General features: G+C 35.7%; 1 protein-coding gene, 2 long non-coding RNA genes and 2 pseudogenes across 3 annotated transcripts; 2 read left to right on the top strand and 3 right to left on the bottom strand.

Moving 5' to 3' along the window:
* Positions 1-727: 727 nt before the first annotated feature.
* LOC120168231 lies at positions 728-1,289 on the bottom strand. Its single transcript, XR_005520117.1, has 3 exons — positions 1,164-1,289; positions 935-1,092; positions 728-772 (listed from the first exon to the last, which is right to left on the bottom strand). It is a non-coding gene; the product is annotated as an uncharacterized LOC120168231 (long non-coding RNA).
* A 736-nt stretch (positions 1,290-2,025) lies between these two features.
* LOC120168223 lies at positions 2,026-2,769 on the bottom strand. Its single transcript, XR_005520115.1, has 3 exons — positions 2,668-2,769; positions 2,150-2,254; positions 2,026-2,066 (listed from the first exon to the last, which is right to left on the bottom strand). It is a non-coding gene; the product is annotated as an uncharacterized LOC120168223 (long non-coding RNA).
* A 5,310-nt stretch (positions 2,770-8,079) lies between these two features.
* LOC120168175 lies at positions 8,080-10,628 on the top strand (annotated as a pseudogene).
* Positions 10,629-11,682: 1,054 nt separating this feature from the next.
* Positions 11,683-15,074, top strand: LOC120168174 (zinc finger CCCH domain-containing protein 6-like). Its single transcript, XM_039176984.1, has 4 exons — positions 11,683-11,978; positions 13,596-13,802; positions 13,893-14,017; positions 14,123-15,074. Exons 1-4 carry the CDS (start codon positions 11,919-11,921, stop codon positions 15,072-15,074), a joined length of 1,344 nt encoding a protein of 447 aa, XP_039032915.1. The 5' UTR covers positions 11,683-11,918.
* Positions 15,075-15,479: 405 nt separating this feature from the next.
* Positions 15,480-20,442, bottom strand: LOC120168173 (annotated as a pseudogene).
* Between the last annotated feature and the right edge of the window lie 268 nt (positions 20,443-20,710).

Below are 20,710 nucleotides of genomic sequence, written 5' to 3'. Positions count from 1 at the left end.
TCTATAGCGGCGTTTTTGGATACAAACGCCGCTAATTACCATTCTTTAGCTAAGATTAATTGATATTTTGCATATTTCATTTTTTTATACATCATCTAAATTTAATATCATGTAACTTTATATAAATAACAACCATAAATTTTAACAACAAAATAAATTAAAATTTATAAACATTAAAATTAAATGTAATGTAGCTTTGATGTTCATTACTTCGAAAATATTGAGTTCAAGTCCACATATGGAAAGAAAAATAAATTAGTCTGCATATAATATAAGCTACAAATGCCATTTGGCTGGATTCCTGACCTAAAAGCCATTCCAAATTTTCTTGGAGATTCAACTTCTGCAACTCCTCCCATTTTTCTTTGTCTGCAACCATTTTCAAAGTTATTGGACATTTCTTAATGGAAAGCATAACAAAAGGATGATCAATTGCAATATTCAGGACTACTCCCACCGCTGCCCACATTGAAACCGAGAAGAGCCTTATAATCAGATATAATTTTTAAAAATAGTTGTTACAGAATGAGTGGTTGATTAGTTTCAAGCTTGAAGGCATGCAAGGTCTACTTTCTCAAAGAGGACTTGCCTGTAATAAAGTTCCCTTTTATTATTTATTTGTTACACATATTTACCCCCGTCACAGTTGTTGAAAATGAATGATACTTACGCTCTAAGTGAGACTTTGACCAGAAATTCAATAATGGCATCCCAACTAAAGCTCTATCCAAGTACCATTCTATAAAATAACTGATATACCATAATTGTTGTCCTGAACACATAAGTTAACAACATCTTTATCATAAAATGTGTAAAAGAAATCATGAAATGACATAACATGTTAACTTCAGATAATCCGAGATATCGAGTAATATATGGAGTGTTTTATACAGCATAATTAAAAGAGCAAAGGATAAATCCATAAATTGAATACCCATCATTCATCAAGGATTCTCCTTGAATTATGGTGCTCAGCTTTTTGCTAGCACCAAGATCCTTCAACAATGCCACAACAGCAACATGATCAGTGGCACTAAGAAGTCACCCAAGCAACAATGATGTTTTCCAGTTCCACTCATATGGAAAAGTAAGCTGTAAGGAGAATATAATATTGTAATTACACAATTATAATATCAAATTTCTAAGCACGAAAGGTGGGATACCTTCAAACCAGATCCAAGACAGAAGGTCGAAATAAGAACTCCAGGACCAATAAGCAGAAGCATTTGTGCCATACACCTCTGTTGACACATTAGCCACAGTTTTTCAAATGATAAGGTTCAAAGTCATAACTTAATGGATAGAATGATGTTTCAAACATACGTCAATATAAGTGTTCAAATTTATCTTACAGAGTTCTTAAACTCCAGCAGATGGATTTCGTTCGAAATAACTAAACCATATTAAGAATGAATTCATTTTCTATATACTCGCAGTGTAGGTTTTTTTTTTTAACTTTCACAAGCAAAGATAAGGACTAGCTTTGGTCCTTCCTAAATACACTTTACTTGTGAATTGTAAATACAATTTCTCAAAAATTAATGAAACAAAATATATCAGTTTCGCTTGTGATTTGGCATAGAAATGCTTGTGATAGTTCTATTGCATTTCAAGAATAACACCTAAAATTCAGAACTATGAATAGAGTATGGTTGGCAAGAAGCTAATAGCAAAACAATAGATAATTAAAACAATTAAAATAAAAAAAAGACAATAGCTAATAGACATTGACAAAAGCGAAAAACTCCTCCTGGACATGAACAACAACTACCATTCGTTTCAAGTGCGATGCAAAATGGTGCCTCTACACAGGATTGCCGCTTCCTCTGAAATGCATAAGATATAAGAGGAGTGTGTTAGACCAAAACTTCATAAAGAAAAAAAACTTCTAAAATAATTAATGATTAAAATCACAAAATGCATGGAAACAAGATACATTCATATAGTACATGAAAGACAAACATGTTTATTATAAACAATAGTGATCATAACCAGCGCGTAGAACTACAGCCAGTGCGCAGAACTACAACCAAGCAACCATCATCCGGAGTTCTCAGAGGGAAGCTCTGACTCTAATTAGAAATATAGAAATATAAATGAAGTGAATAAACATGAGATATGTTAAAAACTAAATTTTGGTATAACTTACCTTATCAGCTGTGTGCTGCAATATTTTAGTCCCACCAAACAAAATATGATTATTGTCACGCTTGGAAGATAGCTTCTTCTCAATACCCCTGCCTGCTATAGAAACCTAGGAAAAAAGTTTTGCCTCATATAAACTGTTGCTGTTCAAATGATATTGAACAATGTATTTCTCTAGTTAGCTTCTGTGAGAGAATTAATGTGAAAACAACCCCATATGAAGTGCAACATATATACAAACCAATTGATCTAAAATAAAAGCAAAAGCTATAGGGAAAACATTTAAGGGAAAAAGCTGAAGTAGCCTTAGACAATACAAAATTTTCAAGTCAAACTTATAAGATTGAAATACTAACCATTAAAGAGAAATATAGTTAGTTCTACAACAGATAGTTTACTTTCAACAATTGAACTTCCACAACAAAGATTTAACACAACCAAACATCAAATAGCTTATACTAAGAGATCAATGTTGAATATTAAAATGGAAAACATGAAAGGAATTAAGAAGAAGAGATCCACCTTCCATTGGAGAGTAGACTCGCCTGTGAGAATGGTATCATTCACAATAGCACTTCCAGATAGTATAAGCATGTCTGCTGTAACAGACTTATCTTCTTCATTTTGACCAGATGAGCGACCAATGGAGACCACATCCCCAGGCAATAGATCAGTTCCAGATAATTTCACCCACCTGGAACTCCCAAAGTTTGAATGATAAATCTAAAACTCTGAAAAAGCTTTAAAATAGTAGTGGTAGTAACAATATTAGCGATAAAAAAATCATATTAATATATATAAAAAATAGAACATAACCCAGATTGTCATAGTCTACAAATGTAGTTCAGAAATCATAAGTTCACAACTAATATGTCTAAAGAATCATAGAAAATTGAAGTGAGGAAAGACTTGTGCTATGTAAATTAATTTAGGTAAGAATAAAAACAAAATTAAAACATTAGTGGAAAGGAATATTGACACTCCAAAGAATTCAACAACAAAACCATTAACCCATTGCTAAGCGCAATAAGCTACTATAACAAGGTTACTTTCAATAGTCGTATTTATCAAGGATAAGTCAAATTAAAAAGAAAAAATTGAAAGGCTAGTGTGAAAATTATTATGATAGCAACATACACATTGCATCCCCATTTTTCAATTACAGCAAGAATTTTGGCATCAAATCCATGGCCGGTACACTTTAGGTAATAGCTAAATGTTTCCTTGGTAGGATATTGAAGCTTGCAAAAGGTATCCTCCTCCTTAGAATAAATGAAGCACTGCTTTCTGAAATCAAAGTAAATCTCCTCCGCATCTTTCACAGATGAAGAACTTGCTACCTATACAATTAGTCAAAGCAAAATTTAAGAACCCAAAGTGGACGGGAATGATGGGAAAAATAGGAGCACTGGAAGCAAAATATGGATCGCACATTCATGTGAAATAAGATAGTTTAAAAGGGAAGAAAGACGAGGATCAAGTTACTTGAGGAGGTACGCTCATCGGTGGAGCCTCGTCGGTTTCATCTCGTAACCATCAGTGTTGGGGAGTTTCGAACCAAAAATTGTATCAATCATAAAAAAAACGAAAAGAGAGTTTTTTTTTAAATCAATCGAAAACCAAAATCAAGGAAAAATGAACCAAAAGTCTTACCTTGCTCAAGAACCTTACTTTTTTCTTCGCCAAGGACCTTTGATTCTTCGTCGGAGTCGTGATACCCTCAAGTTATTGAAGGTATTCCCTTTTTCTCCTTAGATGTAGGTTCGACTTTAGGCATTGGGGTTGCGAGAGAGACGATTTTGGAAGGTCTAGAAATGGTCTTAGGTTGTCGGAGTTGCGAGGGGAGGGGTGGCCATGGAGGATTTTGGCCTCTGGTTCATTTTCTATTAAGGATAAAAAAAATAAGAGTGAGAGAGATGTAAGCGACAGAAAGCTAAAGGATAAAAAGAATAAAGTTTTAGGGCTTTTTTAATTAATGGGATTCAAGTGCGTGTTTTAGGGGATTTAGAGGCAGAAACGCCATTAAACTACGGATCTTTTGCGGCGTTTGTACTTAAAACGCCACTAAAGTATAGTATTTAGCGGCGTTTATACAAAAACGCCACTAAAGTACAAGAATTTTGCGGCGCTTGTTCTTAAAATCCCACTAAAGAACAGTATTTAGCAGTATTTATATAGAGACGCCACTAAAGTACAAGAATTTAGCGGCGCTTGTGCTTAAAACGCCACTAAAGAACAGTATTTAGCGGCATTTATATAGAAACGCCACTAAAGTACGGGCATTTAGTGGCGTTTGTGCTTAAAACGCCACTAAAGTACATTATTTAGCGGCATTTATATAAAAATGCACTAAATTACAGTATTTAGCGGCGTTTATATAAAAACGCCACTAAAGTACAAGTATTTACCGGCGTTTGTTTAAAAAACGCCGCCAAAAATGCCGCTAAAAACCCATTTTACTGTAGTGATGTTTTATTTTTTTAATTAGATTATTATTTGATCTAATAAAAATGAATTAAAATTATTATATATATATATATATATATATATATATATATATATATATATATATATCTTTAATTGAGTCTGATTGAATCCGATGCAACTTTTAACATAAAAATTTGGGTCGAATTTCAAATAGAGTGAAACTCTAATCTTATAACGTGTCAGTTGTAAATGAAAAAAATTATTTATTTTAAGTTAAATTCGAATGAACCAGCCCATAACTATCCCTAATTGCATCTTTTATTTTTTTTACAAAATAATTGCTTCTTCCATTTAAAACAATTAACTAATAAACGATCATATAACTATTATATGAACATCATTCATAATATCTAAAAATCCTTCTAATCATTTACCTATTATATTAATATTTCCAATAAAAAATATCTCGTAAAAATATTATATTAACATCATTCATAATATTTAAAAATCCTGCAAACTATTTATCTAATTAAAAAATCTTTAAAAAAATAGCGACGACAAAATAATATTACTTCCGTACTATTAAAATTATCCTTTATTGACTTTTTATAATTTTTATAATTATTTTTAATTTAATTTGTTGAAGAGTCTTTTTGTATGTTTAGTCCATCACTCTCGCATGTCATTCAATTTAGATCCCTTTTTTGCATTATTTCTTTGTTATTTAGTTCTAATAAGTTAAGTCTCTCTCAATTTTTTCCTTATTTAATTATATTAATTAATAATTGAACCTAATAAGTTTAGTTATCTAGAATTAGGTTCTTAATTAGCTATATTGATTAATAATCGATCCTAATAAGTTTAGCTTCTTTGAGCTACATCCTTAATTAGTTAAATTAATTAATAATTGAGCCTAATAAGTTTTTCTTCTTTCAATTAGGTATTTAATTAATTAAATTAATATTTTAACTGAACTTTGGGCGTTGTTATCTTTTTTAAGTGTAAATGAAGAAAGACCGTTAATATTTGTGGCTTAGGATTAAGAGTTGCCTGATGAGATTTAGTAATCTTATTTATATATTAAAAAAGAAAGGTCAAATTGAGCTTTGATCTCTCTATTATGATAAATTTTAAAATGTAATCCTTAAATTTTATTTTTACAAATAAGAAGCCCCCCTAAAGGTCTAAAAGAATTAAATTATTGAGACACTAGATACGATCACATCTACCGAAATTTTTGATAAGTAGTTTGCCACTTTGTTGCGTTTTCAAGGTATTGAGCCCCTTAACGAAGGTACTAAGACAAGACAAACATATAATTTTATGTTAGAGGGATGAATTTATAAGATAAATGAATTTATAAGATAAATGAATTTATAAGATAAATGAATTTATAAGATAAATGATTTTATAAGATAAATGAATTTATAAAATTTTAGGAGGGAAGAATAGATTATTAATTAAAAATACAAAATATGTCTAAATTATATAAAAATTTAATTTTTTTTATAGAAATCTTTTGTCATGTTTTTCGATCATTTGATCGTTTTCACTTATCTTTTTTTTGTGGGTTGATTTGACATCACAATGATTAATCATGATAACTCTTATATGTTATATAGTTGATATTTATTGTTTTGGACCCTCATATACCCGTTATGCGTTCGTGGATAGCTTTTCACGTCGCTTGAGTTTGATTTGCAATTTGTCAGTGGTCTTTCAGTAGTTTGATTTCCTTTTTTGGTTTGTTTTCCGATGCGATTAGATCTATTTGTATATATATTTATTCGAGTCTCTTGGTTAGGTTTTAATCTTTCCTTGTATTATCCTTACGTGATCTTAAGTTGCTAGTTTTATTTCAATGATTATGTGAAATTCTCCTAATTATATGTTTCCTTTACAATTAGGATTGTAAATCTTCATTGTAATTTGACATATTTCATATTTTGAATAAAATAGGCTTAAATATAAAATAAGTGTCCAAACTATAATGCTTTTCACGAATAGGTGTCTAAACTATTTTTTTGAATGATTACAGTGTCTAACATTACAAACATTACCACTTTAGGTGCCCAGGATGTCAATGATATTGATTTCCTCCGTTAAGTGACACGTGTCACAATATGATAATTTTATTTTTTTAAAAAATATATTAAATATATTATGATATTAAAAACCTAATTTCTCTTAAATTACAAAAAGCCCCAAAATCTCTAAAGCCCCAAAATCTCTAAAATCCCCAAATCTTAACCCTAACCCGTTGTCCTTTCCGGCCATGATCACCATTGCCGACGTAACCTTTCTCATCCTCTTAGTCATACGCTATCATAGTTGACGTTGATTGTCCGTCGAAATCGTGTGGGATCGCGATTTTATCCTAGGGTTTATGGGGTATAAAACGTTGATTCGTCATTGATTGACTGTCGACCAATCACGATTTCATAGGGGTTTTGGTCACCGGGGGGATGGGAGGTTGGGTGGGGCTTCTTTGGTGACAAAGGGAGATGACCGACGTGGGTTTAGGTGTTGAAATAGATGTTTTCAAAGTTTTTGGGTTATTTTGAAATTTCTATGTGTTTTCTTAAATATAATTTTAATTTTTAAATTTTAAATATATATATTTTTTTACAATTAATAGATTGTGAAACATGTCACTTAACGAAGGAAATCAATGCCATTAACGGCCCATACACCTAACTTGGTAATGTTTATAACGTTAAATACCGGGATCATTTTAAAAAAAGTTTAAACCCGTAATCGTGAAAAACATTATAGTTTGCGTACTTATTTTATAATTAAACCTTAAAAATATAACACTTGTATTGAATGTAAAATTAATGCATTTGGAGAGGGTGGCGGGAAATTAAAGGTTAAAAAAAATAGCAACCCCACAATGAACATCCAATTTTGGTTCGTAGGCGGTGGTTATGTTTGAAAGGCGGAGTTGGAGGCAAAGGCCATTGCATTTGCATTCTACATTCTACATTTTGGATTGCAATGCTGTACGTTTCTTCTTCTACTGCTATCTTTCTCTTCCCAAAACACAGTGTGGCGTCAGATAGACGGAGGAGAAGAAAGGAAAAGATTTCACTTTATAATTGAGTTTGTTTTCGTTTTCCCTGATTCACGCAAGTTAATGCATCTTCTCTACCTGTTTTCCATTTAACATCACAAGGGGAAGATCTTCAAAGTTTGATCTTTTCATTGCATTTGCATTTTGGTTTTTCATTCATTTCAAAGTTTGATATTTTCATTCATTGTCTGGGTTTTTTGTTCACGTTCAAACAAAATATTTTAGTCTCATGTACCGTTGGCGTAAATGCTAATTTCTTCAGTTTTGATTTGAAAATTAAGCCGAGTTTCGTTGGAGCAACATTTGGGGATAAAAGCTCATATTTTCTATCCTCCATCACGGTGAGCTTGAAGAATTTTTTGGCATGGTTCCGGTTGCCTTGAAATAAAGAGATACAAATTGCAGACGAAAAAAATAACTTAGGATAAGAGACAATGGGCGAAGAGTGGCAAATCCAAGAACAAGGAGAGAAAATTTTCGTTTCCATTAGATTAAGGCCACAGAATGATAAGGCAAGGAATCGTATATGTGATTGGTAATGCCCTAACAATCACACCATCGTTTTCAAGCATAGTTTGCTGGAACGCTCCATGTTCCCTGCCGCCTGCACATTTGGTAACCATCTCCAAATTCACTTGCTTCTGTTTTCATTTTGCCCATTTGAGACTTGAGATCGTCTTCAATCATTGTATTACTTTTCTTTTTGGGTTGCCAATTTTGTTGCAAACAGACAGAGTGTTTGACGGTGAATGCGATACAGCTCAAGTGTATGAGGAAGTAGCCAAACATATTGCGCTCTCAGTACTCGAGGGCATCAATTGTAAGTACTCTTTGTTCCCTGTTCGTTGTGTCTATAACTATATAATCGAGAGAAAATGTCTCCACAAATTGTGTTTTGTTTCTCCTTCAGCAAGCATATTTGCATATGGGCAAACAAGCAGTGGAAAGGCATACAATGAGGGGTATCACTGAATACGCAATGGAAAGACATATTCAGAAATTACAGGCTAATGTTCCTACCGCCGTGATGTTCTGATGTTTGTTTAATTAGTTACACTTTGTATATTACAACATAAATCATCTAGAAATATATAAAGAACAGTATGTTTAGGGATTTTGAGCAATATATTTCTTTCAGTAATTTCTATTTTTTTTTATAGTTTTCCTCGCGATTCTTGGTTTTTTCCTGAAGCAGGGAATATCAGCAATAAAACATAATGCAACTTACACTTCCATAGAGAAGCTGCTTTGCAATAGGTTTGCTCGTCAGGTATGTTAAGTCGACATTCTTTGGCTTCATTTGAAAGAAAAAACTTTGTGCCGACATCTGGCTCTCAAACTATGTCTACCCAACTGTACTTAGAATTTGCTCTGATTGCAGCTGATCGACTCAACACACAAGACCAAACCTATCCTCTTCAAATGTGATCCATCGAAACCAACCTCTGCTTGGAGCTGGTTGGAGAGGTGGATGTCTGTGCCATCATTTAAAAATGTTTCAACGACCGAATTACCTATTGAACAACCAGAAACAGAGAAAAGTGACTATTGTGACTCCCGATTACTGCAACAGTTCCACCCGAAGTGATACCTGAGTCAAATGAACCAAAAACTGGAGCAAGGGAGAATTTGGTTTCATCAGAAATAGAGAGTGAACAATCCAATCGTTCTACAGAAAGTTTTACTTCTGAACAACTGGAGATGGTGGTAAAGAAATATGTATTTGGATCAAGAAAGGCGAGTAATCCTGCATTTATTGCTGCACAAACAAAGTTTGAGGTCTTGAGTTCAACAGCCAATTCATGTAGATCAATTGAGTCATCCCACCAAGACATTGAAGTTGAATCAAACTTGGGTAAACTGTCATCTGGGGCAGATACAGTAAGCAAGTCAAAGGGACCAAGCATCTCAGAAAAATGCAGTCCTCAATGAAAGGAGGGTTCCATACGGTGGATCTGAATATGGGACTGAACTTTCTATTACTTCCACTTGCGATTCATCTGGTAGATCAGAAGTAGGAACCATAGGATATGAACATGGAGCCAAAGTTTCTGAGCAAGAAATTCCCAATTCTAACACTATTAAGGATGTGGATGTTAAAGAAAACAATACAAGTGCAATCACAATGCCTGCTCTCTCTCTACCTATTGCTGATCAGCCCAAAAAAACAGGATGATGCTAAAGGTGCATCGGCGAATTTAATTGTTGTGGACTCCCCTCGAGTAGGGCAGGAGCCACCAAAAGGCACACCTGATGTGCAGAGAGAATTGGATTCTGAAATGGGTAATCAAGCATACAGATTATCCCCAGAAGCCTCTCCCGGGAGCCATATGATTGTTCCAGAATCCCAAGGAACACCTTCTAGTGAGGTATCAGTGAAAGCTAACAAGAAAAAGAACAAGAGCAGTCAAAAGCGCAAGCCTTGTCTGCTGCCAAGAGTTCTCCATCAACTCCAGCTTATGATAGTGGAGCAAGTAGTAGTATGGAACAATTGCCCGAGGATCAGAAAAATGCAAAGATTCACAATTCTTTAGGCTCAACAAGACCTGAGAACATTGATGATGAGCCGAGAGATAGTAACAGCAGCAATTCTCTTCCCCATTTCATGCATGCCACGGAATCTGCCAGAGCTAAGGTTAATGCAAAGAACTCACCAAGATCCAGTCCAGATGTGCAGGACAGAGACATTTATATTAAGAAGAGACATTTATATTAAGAAGAGACATTCCTTACCTGCTGCTAATGGAAGGCAGAGTTCTATGCATGGTACAAATTCTATGCATTGTATTATCATTATCCTTTTCTTTTTGGGCAGTTGAATTTCATTTATCATTCAATCAAGCAAATACCTGCTAGTATTTAAAATTACATTTTGATTCCCATAAAAAACTATAATTCAATTTCAGGCCTAATAAACATTTCTGGCCTTTCCCCTGATTATCTTGTATGTTACAGAGAGATGGCAAAGGTGACGGGTTATTAGGAGCAACCATATGCCATAGTACCTCATCATTTCGCCACTTATGTTGATTCTTGACAAACCATCTAGTGCTTGGCATGGGGGGATATATATATATAGTGGAGTAAACATTTTCTTGTATATTTCTAGTACCAAAACCATTGATATTACTAATGTTTGGTTCTAAGCTTTACTTCTGGGAGGTCTGCTCGTCTGTTTTGTTCAAAAGTGCGAGGTGTGATATTATTCGGGTTTGTTATAACATGTTTTTGGGATGTCTATTCGGAGTTTGAGACACTGCTGCTGTAATGTAAAGTGGAGAGCTCAGTTATAAGTTGATCAAATTTCCCTATGGAAGTATAAATTACAAGCATAAAATTGCGCTTAAGATTAACAAGTTGGATCATTTTATCACGTTTTCAAAGTCTAGAGGACAATTTAATTGAATTTGCCAAGTTCAAAGCGCATTTTGATGGGGAAAACGTTCATGGATCAATTTGATTGGAAAAAATGGAAGGATTAATTTGATTAAATTTATCAAACCTGAGGGTCAAATTGACTTGTGTTTAAAGTTTCTATTTAATCCCAGAATGAAATTGTTGTTGAAAATATACAGAACTGAACCAAGAGGCTCAAAACAAGAAAAGCATGGATCTTACGTATCAGTCCTTGAAAGCAATAGTAAGCGGAAGCCTCGTTGGCAGAATTCTGATGACAAAGTAAAGCATACACTGGGTGTTGACGATGCCAAACCACGACGTTTTTCAGCAAATGCCATTTCATCGTTCAAATGTTTTTAACCGTACTTGCATTTGGAGCGCGTGTTCGCAACGTCACAATCCCTGAGGCCTGAACTTCCCCTCCACTTACGCGCGTCAAAAGACAGCGTCTGCAAGCGCTCACTCAACTGGATCCCCAGTACAGAACAGAAGCCTAGAAGGAAGAGCGAAAAGGAAAAGAAAGTAGAATAGATAGGGAAAAATAAGGTAGGAGAAATGCGACGCAAATAAAAACGCAGAGGATCTAGGGTTGCCTTGGATCTCTCTGTATCGAAAACTTATATAACCAGTTTTTTTTTTAATCTTAAAATTAGGGTTTTCGAAACAGGCAAGTTGATTGAAAAGCTGAGACAAAGTTTACTTTCTGCGACATCAGTGGTTGAATTTGGGTTCCAATCGATAGAACCCTAAAATAAGTGGTTTCGGGAATTGGACTATAACATTTTTACCCGAATCGAAGCCGGAAAAGGAGGACTTTTGAAGGATTTTTATCTTTCAATTTAATACAATATTGTATTTTTTTCGATCTGTAAATATGCGAGGAATGCGCAAATCGAACATGATTTCCTGGGCCCCGGATGTTAGTCTTTGTCAGGTAAAAGTAGCAATTTTACTTTCGGAGTTCCTAAATTTTGAGCTCCGTTTCATTTGAAATAGAGAAATGAAAAAGGAGGTAGAGAATTGAAGTCATATGGTGCAAAAAAATAAAATTAAAAATGGGAATGACGCTATGTGAGCCCTTGTTTTGTTTTTAGATTCTTTTTCATTTCATTTTCATCTCCTACACTATTTCCAATTGCATTTGAAGTTAATTTAGTTGATTTTAGTATTCTTGAGTTGATTCTGAATATATTTTTCATTTTGTGCAATAAATGATGAGCTTCTTTTGTTCCTCATTTCCTTTTTCCGTGGTATTTATGGCTAATTTAGTGTCTATACCTTTTTCGAACTGCTTTTATGGGAATAAATCAGGCAATAGAGGCAGGAAGTTTGTCATGCTACTTAGACACAAATATGTGGGGACGGTAATGGTAAAATAATTTGATTTTTAGCTGGTTCAGAATCGCTGAAGATCCCGGCTTGTCAATTCATGATGCTTTGTTTCAGAAATGCATTCCTATTTCATATCATCTTCACCGTGCAGAGTGCAGACCTCTATAAAACATAAAAATTTGCTCCACAATAAGATCTCCATGGAATTTGATTGGGATGCACATTAAGTTTATGAATGTCAAATCGCTTTAGCTTCTAATTATCAGAAAGCTCACAACTTGTGGTCTGTCTTTTTTAATATATATGCATATGCCTTTTCATTTAGGATAGTTAATTGTTTTTCCAAAATTTCTTATGCATCCAGACAGCTAAATAATTTGAATGAATCTACAGTTTTAGTATCTCTAATTCTTAGATGTATGAAGTTCTGAACTAACATGAAATAATTTTTCTCGGCTTTGAGGTAAGATTCTGAAATGTCCTCAGGCAGAGGTCTCTGTGAATAAAGTCTAAAAGTGGCAATCTACTTCAATGTTGTTATGCTAGTAAGAAAGGAAGTGAGCCAACTTTGCTTGCTCACGGGTTAAGTATTGAGAGTGAAGAACTGTAGATTTTTCCTATCCATAGGGTGAGTTCATCTCCAATAGATGTAGGTGCCTGTTTTCAGGGACTAAACCTAGTTGAGCATGGGGATAATATTGGTTCTGTTTGGTTTAGGATATTTGCATTTATTTAATGTTCTGACTTTTTAAAATATCAAATTAAAACCAACTTAATATTGATGATAATCGAACGAACGACGATTCATTCGTATTTTTGCTTAGCCCTAGTTCAGTAACTAATACCAGATTTGTGGTGCTTCCTATTTTATAAGTATTACGCGAAACTTACTAGGATTAGCATCTGAATTCACCTCAAGATGTAATTAGTCTCAGCTAATTCTTTTTCTCTGTTGTCAACATTTAGTCTTCAGGTAATTATCTGTGAGAAATTAAGATTTTTTTATAACTCGCAGAAATGATAGAGTAATTTTCACATACTAGAATCATAGAATGCCATGGTTTATTGTTGCCGATTCTTTCATTTTGTTGCCAATATTTATGATGTGAAAGTTAAAGCAAAAGAGGAAATCTCCGGCTTATAAATTCTTTTCATCAGTTCATTTGGTGGAAAGCGTTTTATTTAAGATCCTTAACATAAAATATAAATTCCATTACAGATAAAGCTCTTTCTGACGGAGGAACCACCTTCACAAGTTGGATTGAGCACCCAAGATCACCTCCAAGCAAAAACCTACTCTGCATCACATTTGAATGGGGCAGCTGCGGATGACTTTCTGCCTCCTGGCTTTGAAGGAGCTCAGTCTCATCATATGCATGTTAACTTGCCGGAAAACCCTGTCATTAAATGGAGATGTCCTCACAGAGTAACTGTTCTGATGACTTCTTTTCTTGTCATTTCCATTTTAATTTGATTTGCCGGCATTTCTATAAAAGTTGAAATTGCATTGTCACAGTTTGCATTGGACTTCAATTGGCAAGTGGTCGCTGGGGAGGAAAGTAAAGAGGTTGAGACTCAAAATCAGAGAGAAGTGAGAGTACTTGAAGCTGTTTATCCTCGCCCATCTTCAATTCCGACAAGGTCTGATACTCTTTTATATAGTTAATGGAGTGGTTTAGGGTTTTCTCATAAATTTCTTTCATGTTTTACTTCTCCATGAGCCTAACTTTTCTTCTCATTCTACAGCCCTTGCGTTTCGGCAGACATAGAAAACTGTCACTATGATGATCATCTAACTCCTCAAATACCCATCACTCCTATTGAAGATGAAGATACAGCAATTGAAACACTATCTGATGTTCTAGCACCATTCGGCGCCCCCATTAGTTCACAGCCAAGTGTTTCAAGTGCTTCTGCAGAGGAGAGTCCATCGACTGGAATGGTACTTAATGTTGAGTCCGGAGTAGCGGCCGCTACAACTGCTGCCTTAAGAGCTACTAACCAAAGCAATGAATGTGGAAACATGATTGATCCTGACTTGCTCGTCAAAATTATCAGCAACCCGCAATTAATTGAAAAACTAGTGACAGATTATGGAGCGGCTTCAGGTGCTCAAAACTTACCTAGATCAGCATCCCCGCTGGTACCTTCTTCCTATCCATATCCACACGTAAATATATCTGACCCATCTCCCAGCACCAATAGAATAGAAAATGGTATAGCATCTATGGAAACTACTTCAAGTGGAGCACATTATGCTGAGTCGAATAGGGTTGGTGTTGGGCCCTCAAATAAACAAGGTCCTATTCCCAGTGTCCACCCAGCTTCACTTTCACCTGCCTCGGAATTTCCTCAGAAGAAGGATGTAAACTATTACAAGAACTTGATTCAACAACACGGAGGAGAAAGACGAGGACCATCCCAGAATCTGAATTACCGATACAATCAGCTGCCAAGACCAAACCAACAACCAACAAATAATCCAAAAGCAAGAGATCTGAAGCCGAGGGTAATGAAGACTTGTAGTTACTTTAACAGTGCCAGGGGATGCAGAAATGGCGCCAATTGTGCATTCCAACATATTATATCATCCCAGAACAGGGTCAGTAACAACTCGGACGTACCTAATGCTAAGAGAATAAAAATGGATGAGAGAGATAAGCAGTTTGAAAATACTAGTGTGCCATTTTTCACTTAGAAAAAGCGTACTGCGGCGGCAGCACTACGGTTTATTCCATAACTGCCGTTGGTTTGGGTTCCCTTTCTTGCCATGGCGACCGAACTTGATAAATCAAAAACTATTGCGGTTATTCGTCTTTAAAAGCAGCATTTCATTTTTGGGTTTACTTCTTGCATCCAGCTGCTATTTTTGTTTTCGTGCACAATACTATTTGCATCAAGTTCATGTGGTGCTAATAAATATATTTTGATTCAGTACATCACATGTGCAAAGGAAAAGCTAAAAAGAGCATCCGAACGGAAGCTGAGGCTGTAGGCGTACTAATGGGATCGTATGAACCGCCAGCAATATTATATTTGATTCTACTCGTGTCAGTTTTCAACTCCTAATAAACAATGAAGTACCCTTGTTCTTGGTTAATCTTTACTGTTCATTCTTGGCATTGCAACCTTCAGAACTGCAGCCATTGGTTCCCTGCAAGGCAGCACTGTTGAGAAGCTTAATCCCCTCCTCGCTCATCCGCTTTACTTCTGTAAGGGATAGAATTCTAATGCAGCGAACACACCCCACAGATTCTCTGCACACAAAATCGTAGCCATTACAAGTTGTGATTTTGACACTGTTAATGGTGTACTTGTGTGACAAAACAATAATTAGTAACACTCAAAACATCCAGACAGTGGAAGCCTGTGTAATTAACAAAGGAGATGAATATTTATACTTACTCTCAAGGATCATCCCCGACAAGTAGAACATCATTTTCATAATCCACGTATACCAATTTCCACCCCGATCCTTTGGGATCCTCAAGCAGTCCCTTAAGTCCAAACATGCATTCAATAGCGGAGATTAGTTCATCATAGTTCTTAAAACTAGTGACATCAATGGACCTTCCAATGGATCCTGCCTTCTGAACCTGTCAGCCAGACACAAAACAAGTTACAAAATTAACAGGAGTGAGGGCCACTAAAGAAATTTCAATGTCCCGTGAAAACACAAAATGGAAGTATGGAGCAATGCAGTCTGCCCACAACTCCATTGGATACCTCAACATTGTCATATCCAAAAATCAAGTTCATACCATACCTTTGTATATGCTCTCAGGCGCTGTGTGATTTGCTGCCACGAAATATTCTGTAGAAGGCCACTCTCCTCAGACCTCAATATCAACATTGCTTAATGATGTGACAGCTGAGTTGTCTGGTGTCTTGTCGATTGAAATCCCGAGCTGCAAGGCTTGTAGAGGTAATCTGAGACTGAACATCCTGATTACAGCTAAAGTTTCCAACCAGACTATCTGAAGGATTTTGAAACTCAACATCCTTAAATAAGCACAACTCATCCACGACGCTAGAAATGGAAGGATCAATCACTGTTCTACCACCATTACTAACATCGACGTTAAGGCAGATGTATATCCCACTTCTATTATTGCTGTCATCGAACAAATTTCTTGTCTCACCAGAATTAAGACTGTATAGGTTTTGCTTAGTGAATAAACATAATTGGTCTGCTTGGGATGAAAGCCTACAATCAGACGGCTGATAATTCAATGCATCCCAACTCCCAGTAGTTAAAGAAGAATTAGTTGCTTCATGGGAGGCAGTTGAAGAGTCCTGTAACCCAACCAGTGGTACAGGACCAGGTGATCTATAGATGCCGGAAAGACAATCTTCAGAGGAAAGGAGTGACGTCCATTCATCAGTGTCTAAGAAAGGAAGAAAGCAGCTTAAACTACTACTATCATGTTGCGCTACCTGCACATGATGAGCTTGGAGGATCGGTGAGTTCAACTGTGACTGAATTGTACATAGGTTGTGCTGCAATTGGGATGCAGTCTGGCTCTCGTTAGGGAAAGGAAGTTTATCCTCATTATATTCTGATGTTGCTCCTAGCTTGTGTTTGGCCTTCAAACTTGTTTACAGGATGTGGGTTCCATGGCCATTAGCATGATTTTTTTGCATATTTGTGGGATCAGGTTGGTCAAGTGCTAACTGGGAAGGGTTATGGTTCTCGTTAGGGAAAGGAAGTTTTTGATTGCCTGTAGACTGCATATTCTTTATCTCATCTAATGGAAATACCTTTGCAGCGGAGATATGTGAAATGGATGCAAAAGTCCCAGGATGGTTAACAAGCTGAGGGCTCAGCATTATCTTCATCAGCTGTTTGGAACATGAGTTTGTGATCAAATATGGAAGACTCCCATGTCCATTTCCAGGGAACTGGAGGAAGGGCCTTTTGATCAAGTTTCCCCATTCAGATTCAGTTCCTGTTGAACACACAAAAAAAGGACTATATAAGTACCTAAAAATGTTCCCACACTACTCTGCATAACAAACATAAGCTTACCCAAAATTCCGTGATGTTGTGGCTATTTGGGACCTGAAGTTCTATAAGGAAAAATAAAGAGGTTTTGAGGAGTTTCAACTTCCCATGCGCTGATCCTATTCTGTTTGTTGTTACATCCAGGCTCATCCCACTCAACCTGTTTAAAGAAAGGATATAAGTTCATTATGAAGCCAAGAATCTTGTTGCAACAAACACTATTCAGTTCAATGAAAGAACCTGAAGGTTTCTCCAGTTTGAGCCAGGCCATCTCAGAGGATCCAAGTCACTATTGTCAACTATTGTACCCATATATCTGCAGAAAATTGAGAAATATTTACAGATATATCGATAGTCTGATATGTATTGGATATATGCTAGACTTCAATTTACAAAAACTTTATTATCATACATTGTCAAGAAACAACATGAAATACTCCTATAGTATTTCTATTTCCCTTTGTGGAAAAGTGTGGGAAAGATTTGACAATCCAACATATGCTTCATCAGTAGTGCCTTGACAGCCTCAATGATCTTTATAACCCAAATTTCAGTAGCATTTGAAACTAGTGGAGATTTACCTATGTTTCCGGGTTTCTTTTGTTTCAAACATCATTCCAAACCTCATACCAATCGAGACTTGAGATCCATAAACAGAGTTATAGTATTTAGCCACAGGGATGACAAATTCTGAAGGGTAGCCTCTACAAAAAGAAGGATGAGAGAGCAGTGTGAAGAAATAGACAAAGGAACCTTGAAGAGTAGAAAAGAGGAAAATGTAGGATGCAAATGCTATTAAGGCACCTTGGATTATAGAAAATCGTGAATGGGCTTCTATTTGCAGCAGCGTGAGCAGCAGCAGCAAGGACTCCAATGTGCATGCTATCGGGAGATAGAACTGATAATGACATTGTTGTTTGCTGACAATTTGCATGCCTAACACCCACCAATAACTGTGATTTCTCATCCCTTGCAACAGTAAGAGAACCGTGAATTTAGTATAAAAATGTGTTGCATCAAACAAATGCAATGCAAGTGTATAGCTCAAAAAAGTGCAGCAAGTGAATAGCATACCTGATAAAAAGAAAGAATCCCCTGCCCTAAGCTTTTTTGATCCAACAAACGAACTCCACCAGTTGTAAGAAGATGTCGCTTTGGCTTCCCTGCATAAAACAACATGCATGATTCTCAAAATCTTGTTCACATTGTCAATATGTTTTTAATAAATTCACTAGGTAGACATTACAATAACGTGAATTTTATTTTCAACAAATTTTGTAGTTCTAATAGATTGCTTTCTGAAACAGAACGTAAATAGTTGAAACACTCACCACGGTATATATAGCGAAAAGTCCAGGTATCATCGTGAAAAAAAGGTAGTAATGTGATTTCACTAATGGTACCGAGGAAAGAGCTTCTCTGCTTCTGCGTGGCACTGAAAAACCACCGTCTGTACTTTTATCACTTGCCGTCAAAGTTTTGCAAAAAAATTCATTTCGATGCTTTCTGGGGTTTACTCCAAAGTCTGGTATATGAAACACTTCTTTTTCCTAATCAATTGAAAACTTATGAATGAGAATAGTGTCAAATATTCAAGGCTAGCGGCTTATCTTAATGGTATAATTTTTTTTTAACATTTACTATCTAGGATATTAGTAAGAGTTTCATATATATAAATATGTCACATTAGATAATCTCACAGAGTTCACTGGTTGAAGTCTCATTGAGCATAAATCTCATCTGTATCTCTGTCTGCCTGTCATTATCGCAAAGATGTAACAGGAAGGTTTATTTATGAAAAGATAGCAAATATCATTTCTAAGCTTAAGTGACATACATGTCTCTATGAAACATAAATAAATAAATCACATACTACATGGTGTAGCATTGTGAACTTGGCACATCAACTGAGATGGAAGATTTGGGTAGTTGGGAACTTGAGAGGTCATCATTCTTTTTGTGGACATGGATACCTGCTCAAAAAACAAACTTAGTCTTCTGGTTCGTGATTATGCAAAAAACAACCATTGGCACCGAGTTCTAGCCTCTCTGGTATTATTTATTAGTATAATACAATAGGGCACGATATTGGCACACACTCCTTCCAAGTTCCATCTCAAAATAAACCGGTAGCAGAAGCCTAATATGTCAATTTTGCAATCCAAATGATGCATCCAGTGCAGTATGTGGATATGCTCCTCATTTACAGGAAAATGGGAATTTATCATTCTCCACTGTCATCAGAATTAAATGAGCCCAAACTGCAAATGAAGAGGAAGACTACAACAGCCGCCGTGCATGCTAAGGTTTCATTATGTTAATCCCAAGTTAACTACTCAAATATCAAAGACTTGTTTCCCCAGGTCGACTTATTCCTTTTTCTGATTCTACTAGTGTCCCATTTGTGTTAATAAACAAGCGAGGGTAAAAAAATCAAGGAAAAGAATCCAATAGGTAGAAAAGCTAGGGGAAAAAGAGCTGGTCTTATCTTGCTGGAGGCAAATATCAAGTGCGAGAAATAAGTGCAAACCTGTTCACTGTGTCCTTGAGGGAAGTAATAAACAAGACTCCCTACCTGAGGCAATGAAACAAGTGGACCTGCGCAGGCATGCCATAATTCCGACTTTATATCCTTCCTGGTCCCTGCTATTCATCAAAAAAGCAAATCCCATAAGATGCCATACATGTTTCAACAGAGATTAGACATTGTAATGTCGAAGACTTTAAATTGGTCTCTATTAAGGCCATCCAACGACTAACATATCCTTGTTTTATTCTGGAAACAGGAAAGTAAATGTATTAAAAAAAGAACCATGCTTGAACCCAATGTGGATCAAGAAAGTAAGTAGATGCCTGCATAGACCATAGTATAAAAGCTCGACGCTAATTGTCTCGTCTTTTAACACATGAGCAAAAGACAAAATTTCAATAACTAGACGAAGAAACACAAACCAGACTGATGTTGCGTTTCTTTCAATAACTTCATTTGCTCAAGCAGAGTGATCTCTGCCCATCCATTAACCAAAACTCCAGCTTTGACCTCTTCAACAACGGAACCCATAATGTGGTGTGTTCTTTTGTTAAAAGACTTTCTTTTTACACTCTTTTACAATACACAAAGCAAAGAATCCACGTTTACACCTTCACTTGTAAAAATATTGACTTCGAAAACGATAAGAAGCAACTTACTTGGTACTTACATTGTAATCAAGGGGTAAAGAAATTATCAATGGGAAATGGGGCCTCGTGAAACACTAACAACAAGAATCCATACGAATTGGGTAGAAATGACCTTTTAGGCTTTTAACCCCATTCCCGTCCACTCCCTA

The sequence above is a fragment of the Hibiscus syriacus genome, unplaced genomic scaffold (assembly GCF_006381635.1).
Source record: "Hibiscus syriacus cultivar Baekdansim isolate YM2019G1 unplaced genomic scaffold, ASM638163v2 tig00111715_pilon, whole genome shotgun sequence".
In the NCBI taxonomy this organism is placed as follows: Eukaryota; Viridiplantae; Streptophyta; class Magnoliopsida; order Malvales; family Malvaceae; genus Hibiscus; species Hibiscus syriacus.
Note: the sequence above shows the minus strand (reverse complement) of the source record. Positions and strands in the feature narration are given on the sequence as shown.

Bases quoted from the DNA above. Each gene is read 5' to 3' on its own strand.
- LOC120168174 (XM_039176984.1), top strand. From the start codon at position 11,919: ATGCGAGGAATGCGCAAATCGAACATGATTTCCTGGGCCCCGGATGTT. The intron at 11,979-13,595 runs GTAAAAGTAGCA...ATTCCATTACAG, and splicing joins CGGATGTTAGTCTTTGTCAG to ATAAAGCTCTTTCTGACGGA. The intron at 14,018-14,122 runs GTCTGATACTCT...CTCATTCTACAG, and splicing joins CCATCTTCAATTCCGACAAG to CCCTTGCGTTTCGGCAGACA.